The 17245-nt window shown below is 42.8% G+C and overlaps 1 protein-coding gene across 3 annotated transcripts in view; it reads right to left on the bottom strand.

Annotated features, from left to right (window-relative positions):
* Positions 1-17245, bottom strand: part of SCN8A (sodium voltage-gated channel alpha subunit 8) — a 72027-nt gene that overhangs the window by 47883 nt on the left and 6899 nt on the right. For 2 of the 3 annotated variants that reach the window (XM_019497582.2, XM_006264617.4), the window contains exons 2-5: positions 10634-10752; positions 8307-8396; positions 7884-8012; positions 6388-6479 (exon numbers count right to left, since the gene is read on the bottom strand). In XM_019497582.2, coding sequence (XP_019353127.1) covers positions 6388-6479; positions 7884-8012; positions 8307-8396; positions 10634-10752 — 430 coding nt within the window. Of the gene's footprint in view, positions 1-6387; positions 6480-6613; positions 6706-7883; positions 8013-8306; positions 8397-10633; positions 10753-17245 lie in introns of all 3 variants that reach the window. The other variant, XM_006264618.4, reaches the window with a different exon arrangement.

The following is a 17245-nucleotide window of genomic DNA, read 5'->3' as shown; positions in this document are numbered from 1 at the left end:
GCATTGCATCTTCACTGCAGATCCAAAGTGCACAGGATGTGTTGCCTTGGGGAGAATTAGACTTTCACCCCTGGCTCAGGCCAGCACACCAGCCTTTTTTAATAAACTTGATAAGCAACCTCTCCTATGCTACCAACAACCTGATGCTACTGGAAGTGCAACCTCTTGAATCAGATGTAAAAAACAGAGCCAGTGGCTGCCTTCAGTCGCTAAAAGTCTGATGGCATCTTTATCCTCCAACGGCTATTTGATAGCCCCTGCATGAAGCAGATTAGGCTAGTTTCAACCCAGTGATTATAACTGCTGCCTGTCACTGCTGGCTGTTTTTAGTAGGGTGCCCAAAAATTAAATGGACTGTGAAAAATCAATCTACCCTAGACAGGGATTATGCACCCTGATTCGAAACCTCATGGGCAACTTTCCCCAGACTGCACTGCACCTGTTTGAGGATTCAGAACTTCATCTGCTGCAATCATCACCAGCAACAAATTCACAAGAAAACAAGTTAAGAATGAAAAAAGCTCAATCCAGAAGTTCTGTTCATCATTTCCAGCTGGAAAAAGTCTCACAGGCTGCAACTCTGCTCCCTCTGAGACATTAGGGTATTTCCATCTCAGCTTATAGTCAACTTGCCTCTAAAAATGTTTTAATACAACTAAACTCCAAGTAGGCGGGAGCTGAATCACACGGTCTTCTCTTTTCTCCAGGACTTTTTCAGACTTCACACAGATTTACAGGGGCCTTCAGAAAAATCTCAGTGCTAAATAATGCAAGAAGCTGAAAGATTTATGAAACTCTGTACATTTCCATCCATAGTCAGAGAGATCACAGGTCCTGGGCACGGTACATGCAAGGCAGGTAATCACTCCAGAGACATTTTTTTCCAGCGATGGAAAAGGGTCTTTGGCAGTCTACAGATGGTGTCCTCTTATTTTATCCAAGCATCCTTCTTTTGGATCATGCTGTTGGGATGATCTCTCAAATGGTCAAACGCCAAGGCTGCATAATTTACCATATTTCAAAATGATGGTCAAGTTATTAGCTGTATTACTAGTAGTAGCATTTAGGCTTCAGCTGAGAGTGATGGCCCACTGCAGCAGGTGCTGTACATACTCATAGTAAGAGACCCATAAAGAAGTTTACAATAGAAAGATAGATAAACTGCACATTTTCAAGTGCTAACAGATCCATGGGTATTTAACATTCACTCCAAGCATCTCTGCTATTTCAGTTCAATACTGTAAATGCCAGGGTGTGACATTATGATGAAGCTTTATCTCTATTTCCAGAGTTCACTTTTCTTGATCTCTTTGTATACAGTAAGGTCACAAATGAAGAAAGTGAGGAGGGAGGAGTATTGATCAAAGTGCATCTGAACCATGTGTAACTTATCAGTCATCAAACAGTATGAAGGAAGTTGAAGAACATGAGCAGAACCCAAGCACAGGCAGAAATTTTACATCATGCAGTAAGTATGAACTACAAGCTTCAGCTAAGCAGATTTACCTTCTGATTTGCAAGCTTTAAGACATTCAAGAGACTTTTTCCTGAGACTAACCTTTGCCATTATTGTTAGATGCATTTTAAAGTGTGGGTCCATGCTGTAACTTGCTACAGTTCATGCAGTGCTTAAACAGAGCATGCAACTACCGAGTGGTCTGAATGAGTAGCTATTCATCTCTAGGGAGATACTGCACTGAAGTGAAAGAGTCTTGTTAGCAGTTGTCCATTTGACTTAGGCGCTCCAAGGAGCTTTATTGCTCTTAGTTCCTCTAGACCCAATAGACAACTTTAACAACCTGTTCCCTTCAACAGCCTCACTCTTGCACACACATCTTTAATGCACGTAAGGTGTAACTGTCCATTGCCCCACACAGTGAACAGTCAATTATACCTGACATGTTTTAAACCTGTGCCTTACTGTCCAGCCCATATGCCTGGAATCACCTCCATGAATGAGGGGTCCAGTTCAACCCTAAGCCCTGTTTGGTGCTGGCTAACAATGCACAGGTACCTGGCACCAACTGAAGTATGTGCAATTCACCTGTGCATACTCCCCAACAGGAAAGGCTGGGACCAACACATTCCTTTAACATGGGTCACCAAACCTTCAGATAGTAGTGCCTGCATGTTACCATTAATATAGGATAGGATGGAGCTGGTGACATAGAGGTAAGGGTCTTCATAGCCTATTGCTGAGGCACTAAACTGTATAGACCCCTTGCCCCTGTGGAACATTAGCAAGCAACATATCTCCAGCTCTGCATGATTTTATTTTTATACCTGGTCTAACACCCACTCAGGACAATTTTAATTATTTATAGAAGGTTTATTTAGCACTTGTCACAATGATAAGATGATTCTCTCTTTTGCTCAATGTGACGTTAGACATGCTGAAGCATAAAGAAAAAGCTTTTCAGATTTTAACATAATCAAACATATTTTTGGGGAAAATCCCCTTCAACCTTGGAGTCCATAGAAAGCCACCAGCTAATACACTAACTCTCAGCCCTACAACTTGCCCTTTTCAGTCTCAATGAATGATGAGCAATCCAGCAGGTTAATTGCATAAATGTTCTGTGCCCAGCTCTTGGTGGTGGGACAAGGAAAGAGGTAGTCTCTTCTGGGTCTGAGCTTTACACAGCCAAAACCAGGAGTCATTCTGGACCAGGTTCAGGTTCACATGAATGATGAAACTCTGCCTCTTTTTAATTCTAGGCATGACGTTCAATACAGTTAGCACTGTAAAAAGGCAGTAAAAGCACAGCCACTTCCAGCTGCAAGGTTATCGCCTCCAACTGAGTTTACCACGGGTGATTCAGCTAGAATGCAATTCTCCCTTCTCCAAAGCACAAGTCCCTGCCATTGAAGCTAGAAGGGAATCTTAATTACATGTAAGTAGTATGGGGTCCATGACACACAGCTGAACAATACTAATCCTTTTCACAGAGAGCAGTAGCACTTTCCTGCACCAAATAGCCAAGGCACTACACTCTCACACTAATTTCATCCAGCTAGATAAATACAAGAAGGACACATCTTAAAGCCACTTTCCTTTTGAGTGAGGCAGTTGTTTAGTCATTGTATTGGGCTGACAGCATCACAACTGTACTGAAAACACATTGTTATCAGTAATAATGAGACAGCTGTTCCTCCTCCAGTGTGCATCTTAAGCAGCTGTACTGCCAGGCACCAAAGGTGGCTAAGGAAGAATATTCATTCTAATTAAGAAAAGTTCTCTGTCATTCAATGTAATAAAAGCAGGCTACATGTAGAAGCACCATGCATCAGGCAACTGTATAAATAGATAGGCTTGGCAGTCTGGAATGGGAAGAAAATGATCTGGCCCTCAAGACACTTCAGTTTCTTTCTTTCTTTCTTTTTTTTTTTGCAAACACCTTTGCAGCAGTACAGCAGGAAAACAGCAGGATTTTGCTGGTGACTTTTCGTTTTGCTAACCCCAAAGGAATACACTGCCAGTTAAAAAAACAGGGGCAAAGGTCATCTCAAAATAGCCACATGCCCTATTCTGGAAAAGTTCAAGAGACTGATTCTCTCCTTGTCCACACCAAGACAAAAATACTCAGCAGAAGTCAATGCATTGGCATGGGTTAGGATGCCTCTAGAAGTAAGCAAAGAGCATCTGCAGAAATGAGATGATGTGAAAAGACACTAAAGAGTTCCTTTGAGTGCTTTGCTTCCAAATGTTAGCCCCAAAACTGGTAAGCTTCCAAATGTACATGTACTGAAGAAACCTCTTAGGTGAACCCTGATCTTCTGATCACCCTGATCATATGTATGCTCAGTAAAGATTTCAGTGGTGAGGGGAACAGTGGAATACATGGAGCCCGGGTGGCCACCCCCATCTCATATAATGTCTGCTAGGTCAACTGTATGGCATCCTAAACCTAAGACTATTGATAGGACTGGTTTCCAGTATTCAGTGAGAAGATCATTTTGGGGTCATGAAGCCTAAGCTTTCACATTATTGCAGAAGCCCCAGTGGAGTCCTTGGCATCATCTGATCCATGCTGACTTCATCCACACCTTGACTCTACCAATGGTGTTTCACACAGTAAATCTGTTAGAGAGAACAGGCTGGGTGAAAACTCCAGGCCTATGGCATAAAGGAGTGTCCACCAGGTCAGAACTGTTCCTCTGGCTTTCAGAACTACAAACTCTATACCTGGCTTTTCAAAGACATAGTAATAGTACAGGATTGGCTGCTCTAAAGTAATTAAGAACCAATGTAAACTACCCAGCAGTTACACAGAATATAATAGTTCCAGAGGGAATTGTGCCAAGTAACGAGAACTGCAATAATCCTGTGCTTATTTTGTGGCAACTGGATATCTAGGAAATTATAATGGCCATACAGGGGTGGATCCAGGAGGGTACGGTAGTGTGGTCACACCAGTTCATGGCTAAGAGCTCTGGTCTCGGATGCATTATACAATTGCAGTGAGCTCCCCACCATCATCACACCCCATTTTTTGGCATCCTGGTTCCACTACTGTGGCCATACAGGCCATGTCTAGACTGAAAACTTCCCACATCCATGCCATACTGCTCTGCATGCACTACCCCCCATAAAGAAGTAGTGAAATCATGTCCACACAACACTAAGGGTGGACTTATTATCCCTGCCAATTAGCCCATGCTCAAGTATTCAGCACCAGCTGCTTTAGATAGCAGACGGAAATGTGATACTCCACCTCCAATCAGGTCTTTAATTTCTAAAAATTAGGGAACAGCTTAAACCCTGTAAGCAGGTGGTTACATATCCCTTCTGAATTATTTTATCATTGCTAATTATAACAATGCTATAAATTCACACTATCCACATAAATGTCCAATCCCTTTTTTTAAACAGTGCTAAGTTCTTGACCTTGAGTACTTCCTGAGGCCATAAATTCCATAAGCAATCTACATGCTACCGGAAAAAATACCTTTTGTATTAGTTCTGAATTTGTCATTTTTGAGAGTGTTCCAGTTCCCCCAGCTCTGATCATCAGACATGTTATCCCACTGGAAGGTGGTGCTGCAGCTCTATCCAGAACAGCCCTAACATGTCCGATGGGTGAAGAAAAGCCCTTGATGCAACAAAAAATATATGCAACCTGAACTGGCAAGTCAACACAACTCCTCCCCCATCGGCTCCAAAATATATCAATTCATGCTCTCTATAAACATTCACTTGGATTGTCAGAAAAGACAACACAAGGCACTTGACACTTTACATCCTCAAAGTACTGTGCAAATACCGACTTATTAAAATCTCACACTGGTGAGGTAAGTAAGCGGGTAACTACAGCCCATGTTACACATCTGGAGATAAAGCACAGAAGAGGGAGAGTTTCAGTCTTTATTACCAAGTGGCTTCTAAATTTGAATGCCTAAGTTTAGACCTGAAGTATCTAAAATGTCAACTTGAAGCCATTTGAAGCTGTAGGGGGTTGGTGAAAGTATCTTGTTAGTCACCCAAAATTAGAGTTGTATCTCTACTGGCAGCTCTGGAGAAAGAACTTCGCAGCCCCCAGCTTCCAATCGTGTGCTCAGTCCACTAAACTATGCTGCTTCTGGGGTCTCTTACAGTGAAGGAAGCACCATCACTCAGCATTTTAAAAACCAAACTAGACAAAATACTGGAAAAAGCATGGTGGAGGCTTACACTGGCTGAGTAGGAAGTGGCTGTACTGGGTGAGCTAGTGGCCTCATTTTTATGATTGGCTAAAAACTAAGGCATCACATGATTTGTGATGCTAGAAATCAAAAACACCCTGGGCCAGTTTCTGTCACCTTTACTCACACTGAGTAGTACTTTCCCAATGAGCAGCTCCCTGAAAGAGCAGGAAAAGCTAAGGGCACCTCACTCAGGTTTACCTAGATTAGTTTAATACAGTCTGCACCAGACCAACCATCCCCAATAGTTAAAAACTTGTTTGTGCCCTAATGCAGAAGGGTTTAACTCTCCCAGGATTATTAGCTGTTATTTAAAATTCCCTCACTATTACTCCTGTGGAAATTCCTGAAATCAATGGGATGTGTCATGGGATAAGAGGAATACTCAGTTTGAATATTGGTGGAAGTAGCTGGCCCTTTATTTGTTAAACCTTAGGGTCCCTCATATAGGCTGGATATACACATACAGAGAAAGGTGAGTGTAAATCAGTGGGTGTTCATCCAATAATTGTTAATTGTTCTGTCACAGCATCTAAAGGGCCTGACATTATTTCCTTATATCACTGGCTATTCATGCAGACTGCAAAGCCCATCAAAAATGTCCCAGTGTCATTTTTGAAAGGTAAGTGGTAGGAAGGAGGGAAAAAATACAAAAGAAAGAGAAGCACCCGAGACACCAGGCTTAGTGCTTAAACGGTTTCTCACCTGGAATAACAGAGATAGTTTTCAAAGCTCGGAGAACTCTGAAAGTTCTCAATGCTGAGACATTCCCAAGGTCCACAAACTCTGTGACATATCTGCAATGAGGGAGGTCACACACAAGAAACACAATGACAATACACACACCAAGAAAACAACAACTACAGACAAAGCAATACATCACTCACAGGGGCCTGACCCAACAGCTAACATCAACCGGAGGCTGCCTTACCTGGAATTACAGAAATAGTTTTCAAAGCTCTCAGAACCCTGAAAGTGCGCAGAGCTGAAACATTGCCTAGGTTTACAAACTCTGTTATATACCTGCAGAATTAAACCAGAGTTAATGGTACCATTGGGGTCACCTTCCTTTTAATATAGTTGTTTGTAGGAAACAGCTTGTAATTTAAAATGCTTCAGAAATTGCATTAAAAAGAGAGAACTAGACAGACAGACAAAGCCAAAACATAGTTTTAAAGCATCTCAGCGCTACAGGCTGGTTTGCCCAGTTGCGTGTTTTGCTATTTGTGCTCTCTCCTATTTGGAATCTAACATTTTGTTACTATTGGACCCAAGGAAAGCATTTAAGAAGGATTTTGCCAAGGAAACCAGGCAGTTTGGAGAGATCACCTCCTCGATTCAATGCCATCAGCTGTATTTGCTCCACTTTCCTCCCTGCTTTTAACAAAACGTCATCATCCCTTGCAATTATTAAAACCTTTCATCCACAAACTTTTTGGATGTTAATTCCATAGCCCTTCCCACCGCTTCATAAGCCACAAGTAATACAATCATACAGCAACCTTTATGGGTCAGGAAGGAAAAAACTTTTACAAGACACCAAAAATCTAGATTTCATCTCCAGTTTAGATAACAAATTAAAATATCATCATGACATAAGGCAGCTGGGCTTCTTGTTACTTATCAAACCTGGGAGGCAAACTGATTCAAGCAAAGGAGGAAAATATGAGCTGGGAGAAAATAATGTAACGTGCAGTGGGCTTCATTTTTGTCATCCTCTGCACCTCTTCACTAACCCATGAATACTCAACATGCAGGCTGAGAAAATCTTAGTATGTAAATCAAGGTCCCAGGAGAAGTGACCAACAGAGAGAGTATTTAGAAAAATTCCTAGATCCTACCCCTGTGCTCAGTTCACTTGAACATACCACCACTCTTGCACGGGAAGACAAAACCCTCCCTCTGCAGAGGTAGGTATTCAGAAAGTTGTTAATTGCATAAAATTTGTCCATCTTGGAGTAGTTTATCAGCAGGTGCAGCTGTGCTGACTTCAGTGGAGTTGTATTTAACGCTGTGTCTGTGTCAGCACTGCATGTATCAAGTGAAAATTAGGAGCCAGAATCTGGATTTTGACTTTTTTATGGGCCTTTTAAGATTTGATTGGCTTTAACTTCCTTTCCCCCACCCCTGAGGAGTCGGCTCTCCCACACATTTCATTCATACCCCAAATCTAACTGGAATAACTTGAAAATTCAACTTACGCCATCATGATGACACTGAAATCTAACCAGTTCCATGGATCACGCAGGAAAGTAAAACCATCTATGCAGAAACCTCTTGCAATAATTTTCACAAGTGATTCAAATGTATAAATACCAGTGAACGTGTACCTGTTAAGGAGGATGAAAAAGAGAACTCTGTAACAATTAATAAGAAGCAAACATTTCAATCAAAAAGGAAAATAAATGTTATATATGTTAACCTTAATGAGCCAAGGGGATACTAATGTCCAATCCCACTGATGTAGAAAGGAGCAGAAGCAGGACTACCAAATAATAACCAAAAAAAATTCTGGAAGAACTTAAAATGGGGGAAAGCAGAAAACACTTTAGAGAAAGCTACAAACCCCCTCCACTCCCCCCACCCACAAAAAAAAAATTAAATTAAAAAAACCCAGTACTTACTCCACATTCTTCGACCATTCAGGTGGGTTACTAAAAGTCATGAATACACAGTTGGTCAAAATAGTGCACATAATGATCATGCTAAATACTGTAGGGCGAAGTCAAGGAAGAAATGGACACTCTTGTTTGGCTATTTTAGTCAGTGTCAAAACATTTCCCTAAAACACACTGCAGTGCAAAGATACTTTAAATGAGAAGGATTTCCAGCCAGAGACTTATTTGTTATGGGCTACGTACAAGGTTTGGGATGCATCCAGCAATCACAGGAGACAAAGAAAGAGAAACAGATTTTTTTCACAATTTTCCCCATTCACTTGAGTTACATGGGCTCCATTGGGCACTCTTGTCATGTGGGTGCTCTCAGCCCTATAGCTTTCACATTCATTTACAGTCCTACAATGCACTCCCATTCTGCTTAGGTAGCACTGGTACATTACACCCACTCTGTAGCATGAACAGCTGATCAAGGCACTCAGCGACAGAGAATGAGACCGAACTCTCCAAAAGGTACTGAAAGACAAAGGCCCAGACTGGGAGCTCAGCATGTTCACATACATTAATGTTCATGGGAAGTAACTATTCAGAATGGGTATACGCAGCGTCCTGGCAGCAAATAGAGAAGCAGGTATAAATGCATGAATGCATTCACACATACCCATTCATATACTGCCACCACACAGGGAAAACAAAAAATATTGCCCTTCACCTCTCCCTAAGATTAGAGGCCTTTTGCTGCTAAGTACTAAATGTGAAAGCTGTAAAATTATATTGTAAGCAGAGAAATTCAGGTACATGAATAAAATATAGACTCTCTACCTCATATTTCATAACATTTTACAATCATCTTTTAAATGAAATGTTTCCCCAGACAATTCCATCTACATTCAGGAATCTTGAGACATGATTTGCTGGTAAATGAAGTAACAGAGCAGCACTGCATTACATCATTTGTAATGGAGAAACCTAGCTGGGATTTCACTATGGGGAATCTTTAATATCATGAGACATGAGGTACAGTTGATACCACGTGTGTAAATGCAAAGTAAATCCTACCGTGTCAGAGCTAACATGTTAGAAACCCAATATTCATCTCTGATTTCTGATTATGTACACTCTGCTGAACAGGTAAACACAGCCACCTTGCACTAGCTGCTAAGTGTTGAGGTTGAGTGACAAACTGTCCAAACTTGTGTGCTCGGAAGTCCCCCAGTATGTTTGCTCACTGCTGCAGCTACAAACATGTGCGCAAGCAAAAAGTGAACGCATCTGAAAAGCATTACTCACAAAACAAAACAAGCTTTTCTCAAAGGCAGCACAGGGCTTTCTTACTTTTCTGCTACAAGAAATGAGAAAAAAAAATCTCTTTGGCTCTTAAAATTGAAGATCATTCAGAAGACTGTGACTGCTCCATTTTAGTCCAATTCTGCCCATTTGTAATCAACAGAAGTCTTTCCACATACTTCCGTGTGCTTTGGCTTAGCTTCAAGTTCCAACCACAGAATTTTCACCTCAACCTGTCCAGATACACACCCATCAATGAAATATCCCTTGCAGCTGGGTTTACCAGACAAAAGACAAGCCAAAAGGAATTCAGTTCCATACCCAGATCCCAACCTAAGTTAGAAGTACTTGTAGATTGAGCCAATTTGATATAGAAGCCTTTAGGATGTCATAGATACAAGACTCAACTAGGTCTATGTTACAGTCAGTTTCAGAGTATAAAACTGGGAATGACCAGACTAGCTAGACCAAGTTCATCCAGCATTTTCTCTTTTAGTAACATAAGCATCAGACACTTCAGAAAAGGTTCCTGGAAGCCCAGCGTGGATCATTTTGGAATAACCTACCCAGAGAGGGGAGTATGAGACACACCAACAGAGATGGATAGAACATAATCATAAATAAAAGCACCCTTGGCTGTATTTCCAGCTCAAACTCTGGTTAAATATACTGCCAGCTAGATAAACCTCAATACCTCCTCTTGCGACCATTCCTGTTTTGACATTTTCCAGTCTTTGGACATTGATTTGGAGAATGGATGCAGGTATACACAGTGTACTGCACGTCTTTGTAAATGAAGTGTACCTGGTGTGTCATGCCTAGAGGGAGTATAAATAATTATTCATAAAAAGTTGCTGCTGAAGTGAACACTGTGCATTCAATCCATCGGGAAATCCTGAACCAACTTCATCAAGTGCAGGACCACGCTCTATGTACATAACAGTTGAACAAAGCAGCAAGACAACAGGTTGTTAATTAAATTTCTCAGCAAAACAAGACAACAGAAGAACAATTAACAGAAGTCAATTAAATAATAAAAAGGATATGAATGTATCAAAATTTTAATAGCTATTCTCCTAAGCAGATTAAAAGGACTTAAAATGTACAAGGCAGGTGTGGCACTAAATCGGAAGAGTGTTTTCCCTCTGTTTAGTACTACAAAGGTCTGCAGAGAAAGGAAGAAAGAAAGAAAAAGTTAATGCATGAAAATCAAAGTGTTAAACACATAAGAAAAAGACAACTTTCAATGTAAGAATTATTCTTTGTGAGGTTTTTAAGATCTTACCCTTTTAAGCAGTTTTCAGTTATGATGCAATGTACATACCGTGACTTCATTAGCGGTGATGTTATTACCTGTCTTATGGCAGTTTCTAAAGCCCAAACCAAAATCAAAAGCCCGCTGCACCAGACAGTATGTATAGGTAGGGGCCATCCAATCTCCGCCCCCAAGGGCTCACAATCTAACCACATATGAGAAACACAAAGGGTGGGAGAAAGGAAGTACTTCTACCCTCATCTTGCAAACGGCAAACCAAGGCACACACAGGTGAAGCGACTTGCTCAAAGTCATAGAGCAAGACAATTCAGCTCTTGGCTCTGCCGCTGAGACCTCAAGTCCTAGTCCAGCACTTCAAGCACGAGACCATCCTCCTTTCCAGCGGTGGGAGCTTGTCTGTGTTTCCCTCCCCTCCAACCTCTGGTAATGACATTCCCACCACGCATCACCTTGTGGCAGGACGGCAATTCACTGCCTGCTTGAAGCCCAACCCTGACAGAGCTGAACAATCCAGATGTCCAGTAAGGCATATTTGTGGTCCACTGTGCATCCTCAAGCCATAATTATGTATTTGCATTATTTTATCCTCCTCCCCAATTAGAGGTTCATTAGGATTATTTAGAAGTGCTACAGTTCCTCTCCTGGTGCTTGTATTAGCTGGGAAATAAAGTGGGTAAAAAGTGCAAAACCAATCTTATTCTACTTAAAGTTCACCCCTCAAACTAAGCTGCTCATTTCATCAGTCTATCAACAAGTGCCCCTTATCAGACCATCCTTGTCCCTCATCCCCACCAGTGTAAGCACATGCAGCTACACCTTTTTAGACCCTCCCTTACCCCTACTCCTACCACATTAGCAGGCAGGTGCCCCTGTTGATCTGGATCTAGATTTCTTTAAATGCTCAGTCTGAATAAATCAAGGAACAATAGAAACTCTGCACATACACTTTAATGAATATAATCCTCCTTGGAGAATTGTCAGCAAAATGAATAAGATACTATCGCATATTAGCATCACAGAAAAGCCAGTCTCTCCTCCTCTCTGTGTTGGGACTCTGCAGATGGTTTCATGTGTGACCCACTGAAGCATGAATAGAAATTTTAAAAAATACTCGCAAGGTAGGAAAACACTCTTGCACCTAGTTCCATTCCCAATCTTTTGTTCCTACTTTCAGATCCATGTCTGGATACTCTTAAAAAAAGAAAAGAGAAAGATGTATGCTCACCACAGAAGTGGCTGGCATATAGATCCCTGTGTGTTGTCCAGTGTTATGTTATGATGGATGGCTTTCCACCCAAAAGCCCTCCAAGCAGTAGACCTCCAACAAGTCACAAAGGCAAGTCAGTCCTGCAGCAACTAGCACACTGCAGGATAGCTTGTGGAATGACTATTTGCATCATGTGGATTAAACTGAAAACAGTAAGTGTCCAAGTTGCCATTAAACCCATTTAATTCCAAATGATTCAGTTTTGCTTCATCTGTGAGTTGCATTAAGTTCTAATGGCAGACAGCCAGCAACAGAAGGGCTGCACATATACCTGGACATGCTGAACAGCTCCCACCTGAAAGAGTTAAATCGTGCACACAAACCCAGCCTGGAATTTCATCAAATTAACAAGGAAGCAAAGTGAGGGTCCAAGGAATGTCGGGAGAGAAGCTGCTAGTTTGCTACAAATTGCCCAGATGAGGGGAGATGCTAGAAATCATTGACAGGGTGCAAGATTACAAATCATTTCAAAGCATGTAATTGAGTAAAGGGCAGTCCATGGGAATTCACCAAGCAGAGAATAATACACTCCACATGCTTGCTAAACTTCTTTGAAGACTTTATTGTCTTGGTAGATAAGCAGGGCTAGGGGAGGGGAAGAAAAATTAAAATGAGTGGATCATGTCTCAAGAAGTCATTTGAGGCCGTAGCATAAGTGATTGATTACAAGGTCAGACTCTAGGAAGTACAGTGCAGCACTGAAAAGAGCCAGAACAACTGAAAGAGGTGAGCAACTGAATGAAGGATTGACAGTAAAGGTCGCTGCAAATGGTTCCAAATCCAAAGGGATTAAAGAAAGCAAAAGAAAAAGCAGTCTACAGTGAAACAAGGTAATTGGTGTGCAAATTACCATGGCAGGATCAGCCTGAGAACCCAACTAATTCAGGATCTCTTCTCTCACATCAGCTGGTAATAGATGTTGCAGAAGAAGGTACAACACACCCCTTAATTTATCTTACATGTAAAGTGCTCCTATGTATTTTCCCAGCGATCTAAATGTACTTGGGCTGAAGCCTCATCAGTGAACAACACACTGTTCTGTTTACTGTGCAAATAGTGAGCTGTACGCTAGAGTGCAAACACAATACCAACTAGAAGTTACAGCCTAGAAAGAAAGAAGTTCTGAATGAACCAAGGAAAAAGAGAAGGAAAAACCTGTTTCCAGATGGCTTATCCAACCAACCAGCATGCGGGGACTGGATAAAACAGGGCTGTAACACTTAAATGAAGCTCCATTTGTCAAAGGGATCTAAATTCCCTTACTGCATGACACCCACCAGGGTTCCTCCAGCTCAAAAGCAACTGTGATCTGATTAACGTTGTCTACACGCTGTCCTAGCGACAAAAGAGTAGTTTGTTCGCTTACTTTGGGGAGGTCGAAACAAAACTTGATATTCTTCAGAAATTCACCCAGCATGCATGAACTATGATTTCTTCATGAGAAGCTCCACAAGGCCACTGCTCCAGGATGCCTTGCAAAGCACCCGAGAGAGTACAGTCACTGCCTTCTCAAATGTTCTTGGATCTTCATTTACAACACCCTTTTTTTTTAACCCAAAAAACAATCAGTAAATGTTCTTCAACCCCAATAAGCACCAAAATAACAGTAAAGGAACCTAACAACTTAATCCCACGCGTGCTACACCTCCTTGCACACACAAGGAAAAAGATTTCCTATGGTCCATTAGACTCAGCAGCAAAACCGCTGAGCTGGAATGAAACTCACACCCCAGTAGAAGCCCAGCACAAGGCTTAGGCCTGCTACATGCTACTCCAGCACTTAACTCAACCTCTAAAACAGTCCTTGGCCTCAGAGTCCAACACAAGGCAACCTACAACAGACCACAGACAAGAGCTCAGCTGCTTTTCCCAAAGAAAAGGTCTCTTAAGAAGTTTGCTATTGCACTCCCAGTAAGTGCAACAACACATTTCTCATTTAGTTAAATTAGACATCAAGTAGTAAATTAGTTGAAAGGCAAATCAAAATCGGATTGTGGTTTAGTGCCCAGGGGAAGAATATTAGTTAGCACAACAGCTAATGAATGTGCATCTCTCAGTAAAAGGCACTTTAAAAGCACCTTGGATGGCTCTTACCAAATTATGGCAGCAACCATTAATCACACAAATTGCCCTGGCATACTGGAGTCCTCTGAAAAGCTGGACATTTTTTTCCATTTCTGAGTAGAAGAAGGAGCAGACTCAAGTTGAGAGATACGACCCCACCACAATGTGAGACTCTGCCTTCCCCCACTCTCTCATTGCTGCCAGCTCTACAAGAGATTTTAATACTATTCTATGTTCTTCTTTCACTGTCACTGTCAAGGGCCTCAGGACAGGTGAGCCAGCACTAGAAGTCACAGCCAGCAGGGAGGCAGTAGGGCATTTCCAACAATGTAGTGACTAAGTACCACTGGCGACGTGTAGGGGGTGTATGTGCACCCCTTGAGCTTGGCAGTGTACCCCCTGCAAAAAACACTGCCAATGCTGGCCGTGGCGCCTGTGGGCTGTCACCGCTCACCACCCGCCCTCCCCCCCGCTAGCTGCCAACACCCAATGTATAGGAGCCTGGGGGTGGTCGCCGACCGCTGGTCAGTGCTCACCACCCCCACCGCTGACACCGCTGCAGCTACCTGCAGAAGCTCCCCACTTGCCACCACCACACTCCCGCCACTGACATAACCACCTGCAGGAGCTCACTGTGCCCCCCCCAGCCTCTGGGGGCATGCAGCGTTCATGCTAAACACCACCCCGTCATTCCTACCCATTGCCAAAAATGTCTGGTTTGTAAAAGACCTTCATCGTTGGCTGCAATCTACTGGGTTCCTCATTCTTCCATGCAGTCCCTTCCCTTTCACACAGCCTACTTACCCTCTTCTACAAGACCAAATGAGTTTCCATATACAGTTAAATACTGAGCCTCAACAGGATGAGGCCTCTAACATGGCATGCAGCCCCAAACACACTGGTATCTTTGTAAGCAATGAAAGGTGCTCAGGCACAATGGGAATAAGAACCTCACAAGCACCTGACGAAAGGGAGGAGAGCAGACAGATACTTTTTGTTTCTGGCTCTCAAAGCGCTTTAAAGAGGTGGGTAAGTCTCATTATCTCCCCTTTTACAGGTGGGAAAACCACAGAGATGCAGCATGTCTTGCCCATACACAGTAAGACAGGGCCAGTTCCCAAGTGTTATTAATGTAGTGCCATAAATGCTTCATGGACTAAGACATAGTCCCAGAACCGAGCAGCTCAGAAGTACATTATCAAGAGAAGAGGCCAGACTTGATGCTGGCTTGTTCCTTCTGCAGTCATTCTCTGCAATGCAAAGCAGATGCAGACTGGTAACTTATTCAGAGTAGCGGTGTATTGGTGGAAACGTCTACATGAGGTGCAGGATAGGGCCAAATCTAGCTCCAAGTTCTTGCCTGAACAGTAGTCGCAGGTCATCTTGCCTCAACTGGAGGTTCAAAGACAGAAAGTCTACTTTTGGGGGACTGAAAACTGTGGAATCACCTTCAGAAAATGTCATGTGTTGTTCACTTTCCCACCAGAGAGGCAGAGAAAAGCTTTCCCAGGAAGTAAGTATTGTCCTGTACACCATGGAAACTCACTTGTAAGACATACGCACTCCTCAGTACTCGGGCTCTGACAGGGATTCAGAAAAACCAGATTTTTAAGCTTCCTCTTACATTCCCCCACAAACTGACCCTTCTGTCAGACTCAAGGGCAGAAGAAAAGATTTCAGTCTTGTCTACAGCCAGGCCCTAGAACTCAAAATATTCATAGTCCCTTTAGCTCTAGAACAGGGGCGGGCAATTATTTCTGGCAGAGGGCTGCTTACCAAGTTTTGGCAAGCTGTCGAGGGCTGCATGGGTAGCTCCGCCCCTTGACAGGTGCCCTACCCCCTGGTTGTCATCTTGTGACTGGAAGTCCCGCCCCCTAACCCCAGACCTTTGCCACCAGAAGTCCCTCCCCTTGCCCCCGGAAGTACTCCTTTCAGCAAGGGGTTTTGCCATCTCGGAACCAGAAAAATACCAAATTATATTCTAAAAAGTGAACATCTACAACATTCATTTATTTTATTTCAAAAAATATTTTTGTCCTGATTTACATGCTTTTGTGCAGTGCACATAGAGGTGACTGCACAATAGCTAAAATGAAGCCTTCCTCTTGTATATTGTGGGTGGAGTGGGTATAGGTTTTTGGGGGCTGTGGGTGTGTGGGTATGTAGAGTGAGGGAGCATGTGGGTGTGTGTGTGGATATGTGGGGTGTGGGGGGGGAGGGTGGCTGGGGTGTGTGAGGGGGTGTGGGTGTCTGTATGGCATTGTGAGGGGGGTGTGGGTACATGTGTATGGTGGTGTGTGTGTGTGTGACTAACCCCACAAAAACACGCACACACACTCTGCCCCTGCCTACATATACACACACACACACAGATCGGTACAGCCCCATGCTCCCAGTCTGGCAATGCTGCCAGAAGACACGTGGTGTTGGAGCCGGGTGGGGGCAGGAAGCAGGAAAATAGCTGAAGGGGGGGGGGGGGCTAGGCTCCAGCCTTCTGCTGCCGGCTTCCCCTGGGTCCTACTGCCCTTGGCTCCTATCGTGTTTGACAGGCAGCCAGGAGCAAATTAATATTAATTTCCTAAATTTTTTCAGGGGCCCTGCAGGCTGAATAGAACGGCCTGGTGGGCCAGATTCGGCCCACAGACATATTTTGCCCACCCCTGCTCTAGAAGAATACAGGACTTTACTACTCAACTTAGGGAACTCTTTGGTTAGAAACAGTAGCCCATCTCTTCTTTCTTGCTAGGAGGCACTTATAAGCACATACACATAATAAGTTACATCACATAATAAGTTAAGTCTCACAACTGATCCTTTGGTAGTAAACTGTAATTCAGCAACAACTACCTTGTCTGGTATTTTACTGGCTAGCACAGTCAACGTCCTAGAATAATATACAATTTGGATGAAAATGCATATTTTCATCAGTCATTTCTTCAGGGTTGATCTAAATAAGGGAAGGTTGTATCTGTTAGGCAGAGGGTTCCAGTATCTCTTTTGTGAACCTTGCATTTACTATGTTTTGATTAAAAATGGAAAGTGGGGGGAACA

This window comes from Alligator mississippiensis, chromosome 15 (genome assembly GCF_030867095.1).
Source record: "Alligator mississippiensis isolate rAllMis1 chromosome 15, rAllMis1, whole genome shotgun sequence".
Taxonomy (NCBI): Eukaryota; Metazoa; Chordata; order Crocodylia; family Alligatoridae; genus Alligator; species Alligator mississippiensis.
Note: the sequence above shows the minus strand (reverse complement) of the source record. Positions and strands in the feature narration are given on the sequence as shown.